A 20484-nucleotide genomic window follows, 5' to 3' on the forward strand; every position below is an offset into this window, starting at 1 on the left:
CAGAGTCTCCATGCGGGTGCCGCATCTCGAGGCGGTCCAGCATGCCGGGACCCGGGCCAGCCTACTGGCTGGATCCATTTTGATTAACGTTTTAATTGGGAATTAATGCAGCATGACCCGCCTCTGAGTCAGCCCAGCCAGGAGCCCTAACCCTGACTGATGAAGCCACCCTGGCAGGAGAAGGGCATCGTGGGGGGATCTCAGAGTCAGGGAATAGCACAGGCTGAGAATCATGATGGGAGAGGAAGAAACCAGAGCCCGAGTTGCTCAGGAGAGAAACGCTTTTCTTTTAGAAAGTTGCCTTTGAGCTTGTGTTCATTGCCTCCTGCCATAATATTAACTCCAAGTTAGTGGCTTAAAGGAACACAAATTTAGCATCTTACAGAATGGGGGATCAGGAGTCCAAAATGAGAATCCCCGCCCTAAATTCAAGGGGTCAGCAGGGTTATGTTTTTACTGGGGGAGAATCCATTTCTCTGCCCTTTCCAGCTTCTGGAACCTGCCCGCACCCTTGGCCCCTGGCCCCACATCACTCTGACCACTGCTTCCACCATCCCATCTGCTTCTCCAACCCTGACCCTCCTGCCTCCCTCTTAAAGGATGCTTGTGACTACGTGCACCCTTCCCTAATAATCCAAGATTATCAAAATAGTCATATTCTATTAGTCTCCCCAGCAAAATCTCTTCTGCCACATAAGGTCACACATTCTCAGGGTCTGAGGATTAGGACATAGACCTTTTGGGGGGGCCCATTATTCTGCCTACCACTGGGGCATGCCTCATCAATTTATGTTACAGATGGGGAAACAGATGCTCCGCTGAGGGGGTGACTTGACATCAGTACCAATGTGAGAGGAGAGCCAGCACCAAAACCCTGCTCTGGAAAGTGTTTTCCACTTCACATGTCTCCTTTAAGAAAGGAAATGTGAGGGGAGGTGCCAAGCTTGCTATACAAAAGCCATTCTAGCAAATACAGAGCCCTAACATGTGCAGACACAGCTCCAAGTGCTCACAGAAAGTGTGACGATGACTCCCGTTTATAGCTGAGAACACACAGGCACAGAGAGGTGAAGTCATTTTTGCAAGGGTACACAGCTAGAAAGTAGGGAAGCAGGCAGGCAGGCGGGCCCAGAAGCCACACCCTCACCTCTGACAGTGTTTACCGCACGGGAGAGCTCCGGAGAGGACCGCGCAGAAGAGGTTTTCCACCCGGAGGCCAAAATGGCAACTCAGAATTTGACAGCTCAGTGGTTTTGTTGATATCTTGCTCTGCTGTGTGCAAATATACACTAGCAATCAATGTGTTTCCCCCAGCCACGGATGACTGCCTGCTTCTCCCCATCACAAAAGATTTTCCAAAAGCTCGTCCATAGACGCAGAGAAGAGCGATCCAGTCCCTAGGTTGGGCGGGAGGTAGAGACCTCCCCCTTCCCCTGGGAGCCAGTAATCCAGGGAGACGGTCAAATGCAGAGGTCAGAGAGTCCTATAGGCGTAGACTGATTCTGGCTTTGTCACTTATAGCAGTAGGGTCCTGAGTTTTTATTTAGCAAAGCCTCGATTTCTTCATCTATAAAATGGGGGTGTTAGTGGTCATGCCTGAAAGGCTCACTCGATGAAGGCTCTTAGCACAGCACAGCACTTAGTATGCAATTAAGGGTGGCTGTGGTTGTCATTACAGCACGGTGAGGGAGCATCCCCTTCCCACTCTCAGAAGAGGGACAGAGAGCTACGTCCCAAGGGAGGGGCACAGGGCAGGAAGAACAGAGTCAAGAGAGACCCATGGTTTGTTAAAAATACCAGGAGGTATTTTAGCAGTTCGGATCAATGCACGCCAGTTTATGGAACCCACTCATGACTTTGACGGGAGGTGGCGATGGGGGTCAGCGATCAGGCGACGCTGCTAATCCCCGCAGCAACCCTCCATTCACCAGAGCCTCACAAGAGCCCTGTGAGCTGGTCATGCTTCTCCTTTAGGGAGGAAAAAGGCTCAGAGGAGGCCCGAGACTCAGTGGGTGCAGATGGCTATCTCAGGCCAAAAGGTCATTAGCAGGAGCAGCTGCGGTGGCCAGGCCAGCCTGCCCCGGATCTTCATCCTATCCCGCTCTCCCCTTCTACCCCCACCCCCGGGTCTAGCCCCTCCACTCGCAGCAGACGCTGACCACACAGCGGCCTCTGCCACCCAGAACTCCTTACGGTTTCAGTGACCATTAATCTTGGAAATGAGTACTCAGCCCTCCGGCGAGCTTGTGCACATCATCTTTCTCCCAAGAGGAAGGTAAAGAAGTTGCATGGGGAGTTTTCAGCAGTTCCTTGGGTTCCCAAAGGGGAATTTGGTCGAGGCAGCCCCAAGGCGGAAGGAAGATTTTTCTCTCAGAGCGGAAGGGTTTCTCCTTCTCCAGTGAAGTGCCCCAAGATTGGGACCCACAGAGCTTTCCAGAACCCCCAAAGGGTGGAGAAGTTGGTCAGGGGGTTCCCCACCAAAGTCCAGGGTGGCTCTTGCAGCCCCCGGCCCCAGAGGGAGTGTGGGCTACAGGTATTCAAGGCAGACTTTCTTTTTGTCTGTCTTGAACTTGAGCGTACATGAGCATCCGTAAGGGAGCCTGTCAAAAATGCCAATTCCTGGGCACCCCCACTCTGGAGTCTGGAGTCCACTCCAGAGTCACTCCGGGACTCTGGCTATGAAGGTCTAGGGGTGGTCCTCCGCGTCTGTGTCTCCCCTGAGCACTCGGGCAATTTAGAGCCTGATGGCTTGGTTGGTTTCCTGCTCTTCATTTTTCTTTACCTGGATTAAATCCCAGAGTTGTGTTAACCACACTCTTCACTTCGTGCCACTGTTCATCACTGGCCCGTGCCAGGCTGTTTTATTCATTGTTTTCTCATTCCACACACCCCCTTCCCCTTGCTTCTCCTGTTCCCCCGTCCTGCCAGCCACCCTCTCCAAGGTTGATATGCATCCTTCCTTGTGCTTGAGTCTCTGTCAAATTTGTAATGTGTGTGTGTGTGTGTGTGTGTGTGTGTGTGTTCATTTACATAAATAGCATAGTGCTATAAACTTCTGTTTCTTTTGCACTCGGCATCATGCTTTCAAGATCTAAATGTGTTTTTAAACCTACATCTAGTTCAATGCTTCTAATTCCTATGCGACGTATAGGAGTCCACCATCTGTGTCTACCACGACTCACTTGTCCATCTCACCCCACCCCCATCCCTCACCTGCCCACCCCCACCCCGGCCCCAGGATGGACACCAGGGGACCCCAGGCAGCACGAGACCGGCATTCTTGTACTTTGGTCCTCTCTTGGATCTGAGTCCCCAGAAGCAGACCTCGAGTCAAGGTTCTGCATACAAATGATATATTATTGTGTCCCACACCCCCTGTGGCCCCAGGTCTGAAAAATACACCCAGGACTGGGATTGCTGGCTCGTACAGCAGCAACACCCTTGTACCGGGCAGTACTTCCTCCAGCAGGGAGCTCTGGGGCTTGGACCAATGCCAGCTTCCCATCCCATTGGATCAGGTCAAGAAAGGAGTCACTCTTGGCAGGTGGAGAGAAAGATGACAGATCTCCCTCATAGTTAAAAATACAGCAGGTGTCTGTTGAGGGTCCACCGTGTGTCAGGCATTAGGCCAAGCACATAACCCAGGTCATCCGCCTTGGTCTTCACCGTGACACAGGGAGGTAGGAGCTTTTCATATCCCCATTTTACAGATGAGGATAGTGAGTCTCAGAGGTAGGACATGACTTGCCCAAAGTCAGAGTGACTGGCCTTGAACCCAGGTCTCCAGGTTTCAAAGTGCATGGGCTCTTCTGCTGCCCCAGCTTGGAGCAGTCAGCAAGCTGTCCCCCAAGCTGGAATACGACCTGCTTTTTCTGAATCTCCCCAATATTGCTATCCTGAGCAGCTGAAAACAGCACAACCTCCTTACCTCACATTTTGGGAGACAGAAGTCTCAAATGGGCCTTGCGGGGCTAAGATAAAGGGATCCACAGGCCGCATTCCTTTCCGGAGAGTCCAGGAATCAGGCCTTGCCTTTTCCAGCTTCTAGAGGCTGCTGGCTGTCGTCGGCCTGTGGCCCCTTCCATCTTCAAAGCCAGCGGTGGCCGGCCAAGTCTTCCTCACACCGCGTGGCATCCGAAACGCTTTCCTGCCTCTCTCTTCCATCTTTTAAGGACCCTCATGATGGCGTGGGCCCCCACAGAACCCAGGAGCATCTTCCCATCTGAAAGGCAGCTGACTGGCAACTTTAATTCCTCCCCACATGTAATCTAACACATTCACAGGTTCCAGGGACTAGGATCAGGGCATCTTGGTGGGGGCACAACATTCCCTCTACACGTCTCCCCAGTGGGATCTACCTGCACTAGCCAGGCCCGGTGTGGAGTACAACTTCGACAAAAAAGTGGGTGCTGAGTGCTCGGTGCTGGGCACCGGGAGCGCCTCAGCCTCTGGGCTCCGCCGTTTCTCTGCTAGCCTGGCTCTCCTGCCCTCTGCCGCTCAGCCAGGTCTAAACTACCAGCTAAAACTACCACCACCACCACACACACACACACACACACACAGACACATCAAGACAGCTTTGGTGTGGTCTGACTCCGTCCATCCATCCATCCACGCAAACCACGCTCATCCCTACTCTCTCTCCCTGATTGGCCCATCCGCCCTGCGGTCCACCATCCCACAGCCCGCAAATGCTGCCTCTACAGGAGGCTCTCCAAAACGCCACCTAGTGTCTCCTCCGTGAATGGCACCACTGGAACCCATTCTCTCCCCCTCACCACACTCCCCTCCCACAGCAAGTCTTAGCAGCAATTCCTCCAAAGTCCATCTGGAATGCAGCCAATTCTCAGTCCCGATTCAAGCCCCGCTTCAAGCCTTAGCTGACTCTTTCAAGAATGACTACAGAGAATTCCAGCCTGTTTTCCCCAGCCCACCCATAGTCTACTCTTGAGGACCACCCCCACCCCCACCATGGAGAGTACACCCCAGCCCCTTGTCATGGCCCACTAGGCTCTGTTCCATCTGGTGTCTGCTAACTTTCCCCACTCAACTTCTCCCATCTTCCCCTCACTCACTGCAACCCAGCCACTCAGCCTTCTCTTGGCTTGACCACCCAAGCCCACCCCCAGGTCAAGGAGCAAGCTCTTCCCATTCCCTCAGCCTTAGACACCCTTCTCCAGGTCCTCATAGGGCTGGCTCGTTCCCATCCAACCTCAGCCCCAATGTTGTCTCCTCCGAGAAGCCCTCCCAGACCACTCCAGCTCCTCTTGCTATCATGTTCTTGCTCTATTTCCTGAAATGATCTGTGTACTTACTTAGAGACCACCTCCACCACTAGAATGTCCACCCCCGGAGGACAAGGGTTGGGTCTGTCTTGGTTTCTGCTGTGCCTGTAGATCTGGCCCAGACCCAACACGTGGTTAAGTGTTGAATGACAGCTCAGGACTCCTTGTCATCTTCAGTATCACAGCCCCTTTCTCAAATGGCTTTCTCTTCCCAAGCATCCATAGACCCTCAGAGACAAAATCACTAAAATCCATCATGCTCTAGGACTGACAGACCCAACACTGTAGAGAAATGTTAAAAGACCAAACTTCTCATTGAGGGTATTGGGCTGGATGAAAAGTGATGTTGTTTTCCAGAAGCAGGGCTTTGGGACCTGTTTGATTTATGAAGTTTGCCCGAGACTCTAGAGTCTAGCATGCAGAGCCATCCCCCCCCCACACCCATCAAACTGGGTGTCCCCAAGACCCAAGGCCAAGGAGAAGTTTGCTCATTCCCCATCTAGCATATCCCAGCACCTGGCCTCCTGTGAGCAAGCAGCCTGCGCCACGTGGGTTTTCTCCTTCTCCATGTTAAACAGTATGCTGGGACAGGCTAACTTTGCACATAGGAGATGCTGAGCTTTAACTCACAACTGACAAGGGTCATGAGAGAAAGAAATGAGGGATCGCTAATTGGAGGAGCTCTGTGCCAGAGGGAGAGCTGGGAGCTTAAAAGAAGACATTCTGTCTGGAAGAGGTGATTACAGCCGAGGGAGTTTCACAAGGGCTCTTCCAGGCTTACAGGACCAAAGGAAGGTTCCTTTCCCTCTGTCACTGTTCTTGCCAAACAGAATGTCACTTTTCCTCTTGTCTCTGGTGGCAAAGATAAAGCAGCCGAACTGAAAAGCGGTACCACTCATGTGAAGTGCCTAAAAGGGATTATTCTCGCTCCTCCAAGGGATTCTGGCAGGCTGTGCCCAAGGAGATGGATTCCAATTTTAGGTGAAGTTAAGAAACATACTCAACACTCTAAAATCAGATCATTTTCATTTCAAGCGCAGGTGTACTTAGTTTTCTAGAACCCAATCTGTGAAACCGTAGCTTTCCCCAGAGATAAATGAGTGGAGGCATGATTTGCTTTATGTACAAGAATTTCTCTTAGGAAGGATCGTGTTTTAATGGACACCCCCCCCCGGCTCCTTTTGAATACTTTCTCACCCATACAGGTGTGTGTGTGTGCACGTGCGTCCTCGTGCATTTTCCCTGCACGTGTCCATGGCACAGATCAACAATCAGGTATTGGAAATGGAATTGATAGACTTTGCTGGTACCACTTGCTTCCATGGGGGACTGGGCTGGGGGAAGGGATGATGAGTTTTTAAAAAGTAGAGTACTAGAATCTCACTGCCTTTCTATGGATCATCTTCATTCTGGAGAGCTCGGTGGCTATAATCTGGGGGTCTCAAACTCAAATGCCTACAGGGGCCAGGAGCGGAACATCTAAGAGTGAAGGAGAGTGGGTATCAGGAAAACAACTGAAAAGGGTGGGGACTGTGGTAGATTGCCACGTGCATGCCCTGCCTACGGGGAGACAGTCATTTCTCAGCTGGAATTTAGGCCACATGTTGCCTAATAGTCTGATTTTTCAAGAGAAACCAAGAATATACATTTTTACAGAAAATTCCTCAATTTTCAAAATCTCCTCCAAGCCAGGCAGAATATTTATGAACCAAATCCAGTCTGCGAGCTATGAATGAAAAAGCAATGTCATTCTAGGGGCACGTAGTTAGCTTTGAGGGTTGGGAAGGAAGGAGCCCGTGTAAATGGGTATTTTGACCTCAGGTTTTCAGAAGTGTCTTTCTCATGTTGCCTTCATTCAGCAGCTACTTCTTTGAGCTTTTACACTGCTGGGCACAGAGATTCAGAGCTGAGCAGAGCCCAGTTCTTGCCCTGCAGAGCAAGCAATCTTGTCCAGGAGTCGGGCTTGCATAGTTGTAGTAAGGATAATGATCCAGATACAGGGGTGGGAGGACTTGATTTAGATGGAAGAGCCAAGGAAGGCTTCCTAGAGGAGTGGTCATGCCTGTCGAGCTCACCCCTATAGCCTCAAGACGTTGGATGATAAATGGGCAACTATGGCACTGTTGTGATAATTGTGCATTTCTCCGGACCCTGCCTCTCACTTACAGCCGATGATACAGGTTTTCCACTTACGGAAGCAATACAAGGTGTCCCTTTAAGGTAAACACAAATAGTCATCATAGACAGCAAGGACCGAGTGCCTCCTGTGGGCCAGGCACTGTGTTAGTAAATGCTCGTAAGCACATAAGTCATTCGGTCTTCTCAACAATCCTACAAAGTAGGCGAAATGGTTGTGTCTGCTCTATAGATGAGGAAATTTAAGAAGCATGCCCAGGCCACGAGGCTCCGGAGTCTGTGCTTGTAAACACAAGTGCTTGGAAGCCCAAGTTCAGGGTGCTGCTGGGGTTGGCTTCGGGTGAGGACTCTTTTCCTGGCTTGTGGGTGGCTGTCTTCTGTGTCCCCCTTGGTGGAGAGAGAGGGAGCTCTGGTGCCTCTTCCTCTTCCCATAAGGGCACGGATCCCACCCCTCATGACCTCAGCTAAAACCTAAGCACCCTCCCTTCTGCCTGCCTATACTGACCCGCAGGGGTCAGGCCCTCCCCTGTGAGTTGGGAAGAGGAGAAGGGGGGGGGGCACGGTTCTGTCCCCAGCACCGAATACCGGCCGAATGGGCACCGTCCGCCCAGACTCAGGCCTCACTGAGGGTCTCTCTTCCCTTCTCCACCCCAGGCGCGAGGGGGATGTGAAAGCCCAAAATGACCCTCCTACCGGGAGACAACTCTGATTACGACTACAGCGCCCTGAGCTGCGCCTCGGACGCCTCCTTCCACCCGGCCTTCTTCCCGCAGGGCCAGTCCCTCAAGGGCGTCTTCTACCGCCGGGCGCAGCGGCTGCGGCCCCGGCCCAGGCCCCAGGACGCGCCCCGCCAGCCGGGCCAGCCCGAGGACCGGCGGCGCCAGATCATCATCAACGTGGGCGGCATCAAGTACTCGCTGCCCTGGACCACGCTCGAGGAGTTCCCGCTGACGCGCCTGGGCCAGCTCAAGGCCTGCACCAACTTCGACGACATCCTCAACGTGTGCGATGACTACGACGTGACCTGCAACGAGTTCTTCTTCGACCGCCACCCGGGCGCCTTCGGCACCATCCTGACCTTCCTGCGGGCGGGCAAGCTGCGCCTGCTGCGCGAGATGTGCGCGCTGTCCTTCCAGGAGGAGCTGCTGTACTGGGGCATCGCCGAGGACCGCCTGGACGGCTGCTGCAAGCGCCGTTACCTGCAGAAGATCGAGGAGTTCGCCGACGTGGTGGAGCGCGACGACGACGACGAGCCGCTGTCCAGCGAGGACCCCGGCAGCGAGGGCCCGGCCCAGGGCGAGGGCCGCCTGGGCCGCTGCATGCGGAGACTGCGCGACATGGTGGAGAGGCCGCACTCGGGGCTGCCCGGCAAGGTGTTCGCCTGCCTCTCGGTGCTCTTCGTCACCGTCACGGCCGTCAACCTGTCCATCAGCACCCTGCCCAGCCTGCGGGAGGAGGAGGAGCAGGTAAGAGCCACAGCTGCGTGCGGGGGAGGCTCGCTGCCGGGAGGGAGCGTCTCTGAGTCCAGGAGACAAAACAGTCTGCAGGACCCCTCTTTCCGAAAGTCCGCCTCCTTCCTTCACGCCGGCGCGGTCACCTCCGCCAGGAGGCCTTCCCTGACTGCGCCGGCTGAGCAGCATCCCCAGTCCCTTCTGACCTCCCCTTTATATGTGTGTTGTCCCCCTCCACCCTCAAACACGAGCTCGGTGCCTGTCATGGTCTGTGTTGTGCCCCCAGGGTCTAGAACAGTGTGGAGCATGGACGGGGCCCTCAGCCACTCTGTGGAAGGAACAGATGAGTGAGTCCATGAGTGATGTGATGTTTATTGTGCCTGCGCCTGAGCCAAACGCAGGCTACATCAAGAATTATTTCACCCACATGAGCCCTGTCTCAAGCTTCCTAATTCCCTTGTTTAAAAATATCCCAGATATTTAAATATCCCGGATATTTTCTGGGTCTTGCATATAATTTTTGATAGCTGTGCAAACATCTCTGTGTTAAGCAAGAGGATGTAAAATGTTTACTCCATGGCCTGGCCGAGGTGTGAGCTCCGTTCTCAGGGGTGGCACTCGGCAGGCAGCTACCAGCAGCCAGGGGCTGGGCCATGGTTCTCTCTACACCTTATATTCTCAGTGACTCCCAGCAACCCTAAACAGGAGGCGTTCTCATACCCAGCTGGCAGATGAGAACAGTGAGGCAAGGCAGCATGCCCAGACGCAGGTCTGCCTGAGTCCAAGGTCTGTGTTCTTGAACAAAGAAGTACGGGTCCCACATGGTAGCCTGGACTTCATATACCCCCACAGAAGTGTGTGATTGGCCCACACTGTGCTCCCTAAAAATTTCACATGGTTGCCAACATTCAAAAGTAAAGCATTTTGCATTTAAAAATTCAAACTCTCAGCCAGGTCCCCTGGCCTGCTGTCCACACAGCAGCTCTGGGTGGGAGCTGAGTCTGTGGGAAATGTGTGCTCCCCAGTTCAGCTTCCTAATATATGAGACTTTTGGGCATTTAAGTTGGGAGCCTTTCCCCACATGGGGGTGGGAGGGGGGGCATGGCAGGTTCTAGAAGCAAGTGTTAAGACAGACCAAAACATTCAGACAAGTACAAATTACATAAGCAATGGAGAAATAGGTATGGCTGTATGAACTCAACATGAATATCGTGCCAGCCAGCATTTATTGAGCACCGGCTGTGTACCCTGCATGTGCTGAGTGCTTTACAGGAACTCGCTGATGGAACATTGGAACCTCTCACCAGGCGAGGGTTTTCCACATACATATGTAACGCAGGAACAGGTGGCAATGGCTATTGCATTTATAACACATGGAGAGGGGATGGGTTTCTGACACTTTTTTATACACAGATTTTTAAAGTGAGTATTAAAAAAGTAACACTCAACCAGTAGAATTAATTTTTTATGAGAAGGGGGAGTGATGAGGAGGGCGGAGCTAGAGCCCAGTGGCCTGAATTTGAATCCCACGTGCCCACTCTGGCTGCACATCTGTGGGCAAGTTACCTACCCTCTCTGTGCCTCAGTTTCCTCACATGGCCAAGGGGGCTGCGCCGAGCCTCACCTCACGGTGTTGTGAGGATTCAGTGAGTGATTCCCCGGGAAGTGTCCGGAATAATGGCCGGCCCTGGAGCATGCAGGTGGTGCCAACTGTAAGGGGACGACATGCACCCGCCATAGAAAGAGCAAGGAGATGCTCGTCATTTGAGACCTTCTGGAAGTACCTGCACACGGTATAAATTTTTTCTTGGCTCCAGCATCGGCAATCCTGAGTTTATCAGGAAAATACTAATACAGCTACTGTTTTAGTCACCTTCTGACACTTGCTTTTTTTTTTTTTTTCTTTAACAACACTTGGGCTTTTTCTTGATTCAGTGATAACACTGTTCTTTGACTTCATTTTGGAGACCAGTGGGGTTCACTGTTTCACTTGCTCCTTGAGCACACGTTCGAGGGCCCGCTGTGTTCAGGCATCGCCTGGCATGCAGGGGGACCAGAACAAGTTCCAGCTGCAAGGACTTCAGGTCCCATGGAGGAGGGTCAGTGACACCCGTGTGACCGTAAGTGTGAGACACAACCGAAGGGGACTCTTATGGGAGGCCTGTCAACTGTGTTGGGGATACTTGGAGGAGGCCCACTCCAGGAAGGCCTCCTAGAGGAGGAGGCTTCCGATCCCAGAGGGCTGAAACCTCATGGCCCACCGAGTGCTAGTTCATTTCTGCAGCCTCGAACTTATTCCTAGAGAGAGAGCTGCTAGCACGGGCCTCATAGAACCCAGCTGTGCCCAGGAATGACAGATGCCCCAGGCTAAAACCACGTGTGCCTTTCCGCTCTGTCACAGGCCACTTTGAGATTGAGATCCAAAGCCACTGGGGACAGGCTCCCATCCAGTTCCATGTCAGACCAGAGGTACAAGCAGGCAGCCCGCATGCCAAATGCAGCACACAGACATGTTTGAGTGGCCCACAGAGTGTTTTCTTTGTATTGATTTAAAACCCAGGAGATTTCATGCTAAAGTCCACATTTCCAGGCTCTCTGAAAACTTCAGCGTGGCAGCGGCCTCCAGCCTGAATTCTCCTGGCACAGCCATCAGGAGGTACCTAGCAGGACAGCTGCGCTCTCTGGCTGGCCTCCACCCAACCTGGCCCAGCTCCCTCGGGTTCCCTTTGCCCACCTGGCCCTGAGTTGGCACTCCCATCTAAACGCCAGTCCCATGAGCTTCCATCCATCCTGGTGACAAATGCGAATTGGTCACTTGTCGCATGCGGGGCTGTTCCAGGCACTGGGGTCCTGAGAGCAAACAGCACACGAGCTGCCCCTCCCTGGGGGGCTCTAATCTGCTGGGGCAGAAGGGCAGGGGAGGCGGAAGGTGGAAACATAATAAACATGATACATGAGTAACTTATAAAGCATTTTAAGAGATGAGGAGCCCTCTGAATAAACAGAGTAGGAAAAGGAGAATCAGGGTGGAGGAAAAAGGGAGAGGGGACTGGTAATGGAGGGGGTCATGAAAGGCCTCCCTGGGGAAGCGATATTGAAGCAGAGAGCTGGAAGAAGGGAAAGTAGAGCCATGTGGGTATCTGGGGGAAGAGGACCCCTGCAGGGGAAGCAGAAAGTCAAGGCCTGGCTTGGAGGTGAGGGGAGCCTGAGGGAGTGGGGATAGGCTGGAGAACACGAACAAGGCAGGCAGGGGGCTAGGAAGTGCGAGAGGTGGCAGCCAGGCCGTATGTGCCCTCGGAGGACTCGAGTGATCTCTCCCGAGCCATGGAGGGTGGCGAGCAGAGAAGGCACGGGATCTGATTCACGTTCTCAGCATCCCTCTGGCTATGTGTGCAGAATAAACCATAGGGACCAGGGATCCCGGAAAGGAGGTGCCTGCAGCTGTCCAGGCAAGAGAGGATGGTGGCTGGACCAAGGTGAGGGCAGCAGACATAGGAGAATTGGTTTGTTTCTGGAATCATTTTAAAGGAACAACCAAGGTGATGTGCTGAGGACGATATGAGAGGTGTCAGAATGAGGCGGAGCATCCCATCCTGAGCAACTGGAAAGGTGGGATTGCTAAGAAGGGAAAGGACTGGTGGGCGGGTGTGCAGGAGACACCGAGAACCGGAACAGGCTAAAGCTTAATTGTTTCCACCCCCAAAAAAGAAATGATAACTATGTGACATGATAAAGGTGTTAGCTTAAGGCTACAGTGGTAATCTTATTGCAATATATAGATGTATCAAATCAACATGTATACCTGAAACCAACACAATATCATATGTCAATTACATCTCAGTAATAATAATTATTTTTTAAAAACCAGCAGCCCGGTTTGGGACATGATGAGTTTGAAACGCCTATCAGACACCCTAGGAGTGACATCCAGGAGGCAGTCCTACTGGGGGCTGGAATCCAGGGGCAGCAGGTGTGGGCTGGCGAGAGAGAGATGAAGAGGGGTCGGGGTCATTGCAGGGGTCTCCAGCCCTTGGCCTGGCCACGCCCCCCTCCCCCTGGGACACGAGCCTCACTAGGGTGGGGCCAAGACAAAGCACACCAGCCTGGCCAGTGGGACCACTGACCTCTGCCCCGACCTCCCCCCTCTCTCCCAGGGCCAGTGCTCGCAGATGTGCCACAACGTCTTCATCGTGGAGTCGGTGTGCGTGGGCTGGTTCTCCCTCGAGTTCCTCCTGCGGCTGATCCAGGCGCCCAGCAAGTTCGCCTTCCTGCGGAGCCCCCTGACGCTCATCGACATGGTGGCCATCCTGCCTTACTACATCACCCTGCTGGTGGACGGCGCGGCCGCGGGCCGCCGCAAGCCGGGCGCGGGCAACAGCTACCTGGACAAGGTGGGGCTGGTGCTGCGGGTCCTGCGGGCGCTGCGCATCCTGTACGTCATGCGGCTGGCCCGCCACTCGCTGGGGCTGCAGACGCTGGGCCTCACCGCCCGCCGCTGCACCCGCGAGTTCGGGCTCCTGCTGCTCTTCCTCTGCGTGGCCATCGCGCTCTTTGCGCCCCTCCTCTACGTCATCGAGAACGAGATGGCCGACAGCCCCGAGTTCACCAGCATCCCCGCCTGCTACTGGTGGGCCGTCATCACCATGACCACTGTGGGCTACGGGGACATGGTGCCCAGGAGCACGCCCGGCCAGGTGGTGGCGCTCAGCAGCATCCTCAGCGGCATCCTGCTCATGGCCTTCCCCGTGACCTCCATCTTCCACACCTTCTCGCGCTCCTACCTGGAGCTCAAGCAGGAGCAGGAGAGGGTGATGTTCCAGAGGGCCCAGTTCCTCATCAAGACCAAGTCGCAGCTGAGCACCATGTCCCACGACAGTGACATCTTGTTTGGAAGTGCCTCCTCGGACACCAGAGACAACAACTGAGCCCAGAGGACATGCCCCGTCGCCACCGCCGTCGCCAGGAACCGCCCTCCCTGCCCCCTCCCCCCAGCTCTGCCTGCCCTCTGCGGCTTGAAGCTGTCGCCGCTGCTCCCAGACGCCTTCAAAGGCACGTGCGGCTCGGAGCGCGGCCCCCGCATGGGACCGGCTCGAACCACACCCCAAGAAGGAAGTCTGCAACAGCCACAGAGGGGTCCCCACCCCTCCGCCTCCACAAGTGAAGCCGTAGCCGGTCAAGAGCCCAGCACACAGCTGTGTTGCCCCCCACCCCCGCCCACCCCCATGTCGGTTCCCCCCAGTAAGGAGATGGCTTTGTTCTTTCTACCATGTAAATAACATGCCCAGCAAAGACTTGCTTTGTGGGTCCGCCCGGAGAAAAAAAGACAAATGACAACAGGAACGTGTGTGTTGAGTGTGGATCGTGTGCAATTAAAGAAAACCGATGAAAAAGAGAAAATGCCTTCCATGGGGCTCCGAAGAGGGGAAACTGTTTGCCAGCAAAGCCAGCCTGCGTGGGTACTGGGACCACAACTGGCCTGTTTGCTTGGGTCGTTCAGGCCTGGTGGGGCCCAGTGGGGTTAGAGAACAGGGAGAGAACAGACACCCTTGGGGAAATTGTCAGTAAACACCGTGTTCCCTTTCTGCTTTTCTTGGATTCCTCCCACCTCCTGGTCTCTCTTCCTCCCTTTTTCCTTCCCTTCTATCCTCTGTTTGCTTCTTTGGTGCTTTAGGATTCTCAGACTTTTCCCCCAAGGCACCCCACTGGTTCAGTGGACACCAAGGGGCCTGTCCACATTGCCAAATACAGGGGTGAAATCACTTCATTTTATCTTTTAAAAATAGTGTGGATTTTTTCTCTACTCCACATTCATTTTAACATTCTTTTTTTTTTTTATGCTTTAAATCACTTCCCTGGATATAAATCTAAATCTGGAGTGGGGTTGATGCCTTGGGAAGGTGGGTCATGGGCCCCTGGGCAGTCTGAGAGCCACTGTCTGGGGCCCCCTAAGGCCTCCCCGCGCCCTCCAGAAGCCTCCCGAGCACCCTCCCAGCACCCTCCCGGCTGCGATCTGCTCCTGATGCACGTTAGAGACGCCCCCTAACCCCCAACCCCCGCCAGCCAACAGATTTACTCAGCCCAGGGGCTCCAGAGCCCTTCAGTGCTAGGACAAGGAGGCGGCTTCACCCCCAGAATGAGCCACAGCCCGGCTTCACCCTCACGGGTACAGCAACATGGCTTTCTTCATCCCAAACCCGCTGCTGCCTCGGCTGTGACCCCTCCCTTGGGCCGGCGGCAGGAAGCCTGCGTCCACCAGGGGCCGCCCATTATATGGAGACTAAAACCCAAATGCCCTGAGGGACCCGGGCCCTGTCCTCCTCTCCGGCTTCATCCCGGCCTGTCTGCTTTGCTCACTCCACGCGGCCACCGGGCCCTCCGGCTCTGCCGACACACCCAGCCCCTTCCCATCTCCGGCCTCACACCGGCCCTTCCCGAAGAACCCTCTACAGCTGTCCCTTCCCTCACTTCCCCGACCACCTCTCTAAAGAAGGCACACCAACCCCTCCATCTAACTCCTCCTACCCTGCTTCGTCTTCTTCATCGCCCTGCCGACCTTCCAAGATGCCCCGTGTATCCCTGCCACTCGGTCACGGTCCGTCTCCTGCACAAGGTCAGCGCTACTCTCGCGCCGTGAGTCCCTACGGGGCAGCGCCGCTCACTGCCGACTCCCAGCACCAAGCCCTGGGCCCGGCACCTGGTAGGTGCTCCCGAAATGTCTGGGGAGCGAATGAATGCAGGGAAACGGGAAAGACGGCCAGAAAGCAGAAAGGTCTTCGAGCATGCCTTCTCTCTGTCTTGGGTAGGGAGGCCTGGCGATCTCGGCACCATGTACTGCGAGGCAGAGTGGAAATATCCTGTGTGAGTCACGAGGGCCTTGTTAAAGGCTCCCCTGACACCTGCTTCCCATGACTCACGCCTGAAAAGGAAGTTTTCCGACTAATTAGCTCTACCTTCCCCAGCCTGGTGGGTGTCACAGCGATCGGGCCCTGCCGTCATGGTAATAATACCTTAGATTTGTGGGATGACCTTTCTTTCCCCCTCCAAAGTGGCTGTGAGAGGCAGGAGACAATTCAAAATGCTAAACAGAGAGAAACATGACAGACGCCGTATACAATGGAGCCCTTGAAAACTCAGTGGAGTGGAAAGCAAATACGTTTCGGGGTGGAGGAGGGAGCCCCAAATGGGGCCAGCACTGGGTGGGGAGCTGGGCCCCCCGCACATGGAGGACAGAGTCTAGGGCTGTCCAGAGGAGGAGCTGGGGTCACGGAGGGGTTGAGACTTCTGCACCTACTAGCACAGGTTCTGATGGGCGCTGGGTGTCCAAGACACCCAGACGTAGGCACTCTCCAGACCTCCCCTGAGGGACTGAGGACCTCTAGACACCTGCACACCCAGAACGTGGCGTAGGGTCTTTGGCCCTAATTAAGAATTAAGAGGCCTTGGAACTCCTAACCAGCTGCTTCTAGGGCAAAAGGGACCAACTTAACGATGATGGCTTTTGCATTTTTTTCTGGCAATGTGGAATCTGACGCAGAAAGCCCAGCTGGAAATCACACTGAAAAACAACCCCGCTCATTGAAGCGTGGGGGCAAATTCCTTGCCCCTGCCCTAAATGGGGCTTCCCTTTTGACCCTGGTACAGGCAACAGACCCCATACAGCTGGGAAGGCGGTGTGCGAGTCACGGCTCTAGGAGAAACAGCAAAGCAAGCCTTTCCAAATTTGTTTTATTTCGTAGGTCCCATGGTTATCTTCCATCTCCGATTTAGCTCTCGGTGCCTGCAGGACTCACTGCAGTGGGCTTGGGAAGGCAGATTTAACAGCACAGGATTCTCGGGCTCCACCCCTGAGCACGTTCAGGCCTTCTCTCCTTGCACACAGAATGTATAGGGAGGCCAAAGAAGACCCGGTCATCAAGAACAACCATATTTTAATGCAGTTTTTTTTTAATTAAAATTAGGGGCACCAGGCTGGCTCAGTCAGTGAAACATGTGACTCTTGATCTCAGGGTTGTGGGTTTGAGCCCCACGTTGGGTGTAGAGATTACTTCAAACAAATAAAATCTTTAAAAAAGAAAAAAAAATCAAAATTAATGCCCCAAATCCACAATGAACAAAATATCAGAATTTTGGGTAAAGACGGGCTCTGCCTTTGCACTCCCGTGATTCGGCCCCATGTGTTGCTCCCTGGTTCTGAGTGCGAGTCCTACGTTGGGTATAGAAATTACTAAATAAATAAAGTAGAGGGGAAAAAAAGAGGGTCAGGGAAGGTGTCTCTGAAGAGGCGGCCTTTAAAGGGGATCTGGGGGAGAGGTGTGGATAGCAATCCAAGCCGAGGGGACAGCCCAGGCAAAGGTTAAGAGGTGAGGAAGGTGGAGACATTCTCCAGTTGTCAAGGGAGCACGTGGGCATGGAAACTCATCCCTGCTGGGCACATCCTTCCTCCCAGGGAGAAAAACACAGATCTGCAAAGTGGACACTGAGCAAACATTTCCAGCGAACTTCCTCTGAAATAGTCTTTGTCACAGCAGCTGGGGACACGACAACCAAAAAAACAGAACTGGACCCAGCCCCTGCCCCAGAGGTGCTGATAATCTGATGGAGGAAAAGACACGTGAGTAGACGTTTCCAGACACGTGGAATGATGGGTGTGCGGGCACGGGGGCTGTCGGAGCGTGGAGGAAGACGTCAAAGAAAGCCTGGTTTTCATGCAGATTTCCATTTGCTAAAATGGCTTCACGTCTGTTTTCCTTCAGAAACAAATAAAGTGTTCCTCCTAACGCAAGTTCTGTCTCTCCCACTCTGTCTCGGACTTCTCCCCATCCAGGCCTGTCAGCTTATAAGGGGAATCTGTCCACTTGGGTCCCACACTGGGGCAGCCCCCAGCCTCTCAGTCCTCGATTGTTGCCAGAGCCTCCCCCCTGGTCTCCCTGCTCTCCCACCACCCCTCTGCACAGCGGCAGAGGAGCCCCATCAGAACCCCAGTCAGATAACGCTCCTCCTCGGCTCAGAGCACCACGCTTGCCACAAGGTGGTAACAGCTCACCCACACACTCTCAGCCCTACCTCCCTGACCTGCTTCCCTCGTCTCTCCTGTAAGCTCTGCCAACCTCTTCTCTAGTCCCGGAACAGACCCCAAACGGTCCCACCTCAGGGCCTTTGCCCTTGCTGTCCCTGCCACCAGAAAGGCTCTTCCCTAGGTTATATCCGCTCGCTCCCTCCCGTCATTCAGTTCTCTGCTCAAATATCACTTAAACAGGGGGACCTCATCGGACCTCTTCCCCCAGGCCTGTGGAAAGATCACATTCCCAGAACGCCCCCCAGTGTATTAACCTGGTCTTTTATTTTCTGTGTTCTGATGCTTTGATAGCTGAAGCCTTGCAGACCTTAGGAGGACTGCCCCTCCCAGGAGTCAACAATTCCTAGAGATGATAAACTATGCACCCACAGATGTGCTTTTCACTTACAGAACAATCCAGAGCCTACACCCAACCACCTCCTTTCTCAAGCGCTCACACACTAGGACACTCTCCACCTGCCCTAATCACCCCAGGGCCAGGTACACAACCAGGAACAGCCCTCATGCCCCAGAACCCGCGGAAGTCTTTCAACTAGCCAGTCCTAAGCCTGCTTGTCTGGCCTCGTCTCTTCCTTCCCTTAGAGGTCACAAGAAAGACTCCTGCCACGGATCTCCCCAGCACCACCTCTGTCTCTGACCAGCTCCGGTGCTTTCCCATGTGCCCCCTGCCCTCCATTTTGGGGTGCGCCCCCTCTTCTTGGGAACTGTGATTATAACAGACTAGCTTTTCAATGGCAATTTCTCCTGGTCTTTTGGCCTCCTCATCCCTGAATGACAATAAAATCTATCCTTGAAAGCATCCAGCCCCCTTACCCTGCTTCCTCCTTCTCTGAAATGCTTACTATCACCTAACACATTGTATATGGATTTGCTCATGGTCTTTTTCTCTCCACGAGATGTTTAGCTCCATGAGGGCAGGGATCTTCACAGGAGTATCCCTGGTCTAGGACAGCAGTTGGTACATAGTAGGTGCTCAGTAAATATTTGCTGAATCAATGAATCTGTAAATCCCTCACTCTATACAGAGTCCTACCAAACATATACACATAGCAGGCATACCTGTTCATATACATGGTGAAATGAACCTCCTTAAAATCTATTCCTATGTGCTGACACCACAGTTCTGGCAGGCAGAAAACCTGCCCAGCCCCCACCCAGGTCACCCAGTGGTTTCTGCTTGGAAACAATGCCTACTGTGTGAATTTAGTCCTCCACCAACATCCTTGAATTTTAAGTTGAATGTATGAAAAGATACTCCGGGACTTTGTTTGTAACCACAAAAGAGAGCCTGAAAGATGTTTTTCATTTCCTTTTCTGGAATGAACATGCCACTTAGGCAAAGGACCTATAAAATCCAAATTAATGAATTTCTTGAAGTAAATTTAAAGCCATCAACTGGCCTTGCTTTAAGAAATAAGGGGGAGGGGGGGCGCCTGGGTGGTTCAGTGGGTTAAGTCTCTGCCTTCAGCTCAGGTCATGATCTCAGGGTCCTGGGATCGAGCCCCGCATCTGGCTCTCTGCTGAGCAGGGAGCCTGCTTCCCCCTCTCTCTGCCTGCCTCTCTGTCTACTTGTGATCTCTGTCTGTCTGTCAAATAAATAAATAAAATCTTTAAAAAATACAAAATAAAATATATTTAAAAAAAGAAATAAGGGGGAGGGGGGAATGTAATAGGACTAGATCCCAGGTCTCAGTTACTGGTTATTAAGGGTTTTTTTTCCCAATATTTTATTTATTTATTTGAGAGGGGGTACAAAGGCAGGGTAGGGCGGGGGGCCAGAGGGAGGGGGACAAGCAGGCTCCCTGCTTAGCATGGACCCCAACAAAGGACCGATCCCAGAACCCTGAGATCATGACCTGAGCTGAAGGCAGATGCTTAACTGACTGAGCCACCCAGGCGCCCGAGGTTTATTATATATACATGGGACCCAAGAAAATGTCACTAGAGTCATTCTCTAAATGACAAGTGCATTTAATAGGTGGCAAGAACTGCTGCTAAATGGACAGAAACTGTTTCTCCATAAAGTTGATTAAACTGGATCTGCCTCCTCACCTTGGAAGCTCGGAGATCTTTTGCAATTGGCATAAAAATTACTCAGCAGTGACAGTCAGTCAAGGTATCTGGGGACAGCTGTGGGGAAGAGAAGGGAGCCTGCAGGAAAGAAGCGATTCTTTTATTCTCTTGCCTTCTGCTATTCAATCTCATGCCATCAGGGGCTGCTGGGCTATGTGCTGCTTTCAAAGGAGAGTGAATCTGGGGGTCCAGCCAGAAGCCCCAAACGCTGAGGCTGATGGTCTACAAGCAAGCATTTGGAATGGGCCCTCCAGCCTCCTCCGCATACATAAGGCAGGGTCTTTGCCCAGAAATTGCAGGGCAGGGTCTGGGACAGTTAAGAGGGTACTCCTTGCCCTTAAGGGGGTCTAACATATTTGCCTGCAGGGACATCGGAAAGATCTGGAGGGTAAGTGACAACCACACGTGTCTGTGATCAGTGCTCAGACTTCACACCCCCAGTGTTAGGGGGCAGATGCCGCTG

General features: G+C 53.3%; 1 protein-coding gene across 1 annotated transcript; it reads left to right on the forward strand.

Moving 5' to 3' along the window:
• Nucleotides 1–8101: 8101 nt before the first annotated feature.
• On the forward strand, nucleotides 8102–13797 carry KCNG1 (potassium voltage-gated channel modifier subfamily G member 1; the record flags this gene model as incomplete). The annotated part of the gene is made up of 2 exons (XM_080814007.1): nucleotides 8102–8887; nucleotides 13027–13797. The coding sequence occupies 2 exons, from the start codon at nucleotides 8102–8104 to the stop codon at nucleotides 13795–13797; spliced, it is 1557 nt and encodes a 518-aa protein (XP_080670133.1).
• Between the last annotated feature and the right edge of the window lie 6687 nt (nucleotides 13798–20484).

This window comes from Martes martes, assembly GCF_963455335.1.
Source record: "Martes martes genome assembly, chromosome: 9".
In the NCBI taxonomy this organism is placed as follows: domain Eukaryota; kingdom Metazoa; phylum Chordata; class Mammalia; order Carnivora; family Mustelidae; genus Martes; species Martes martes.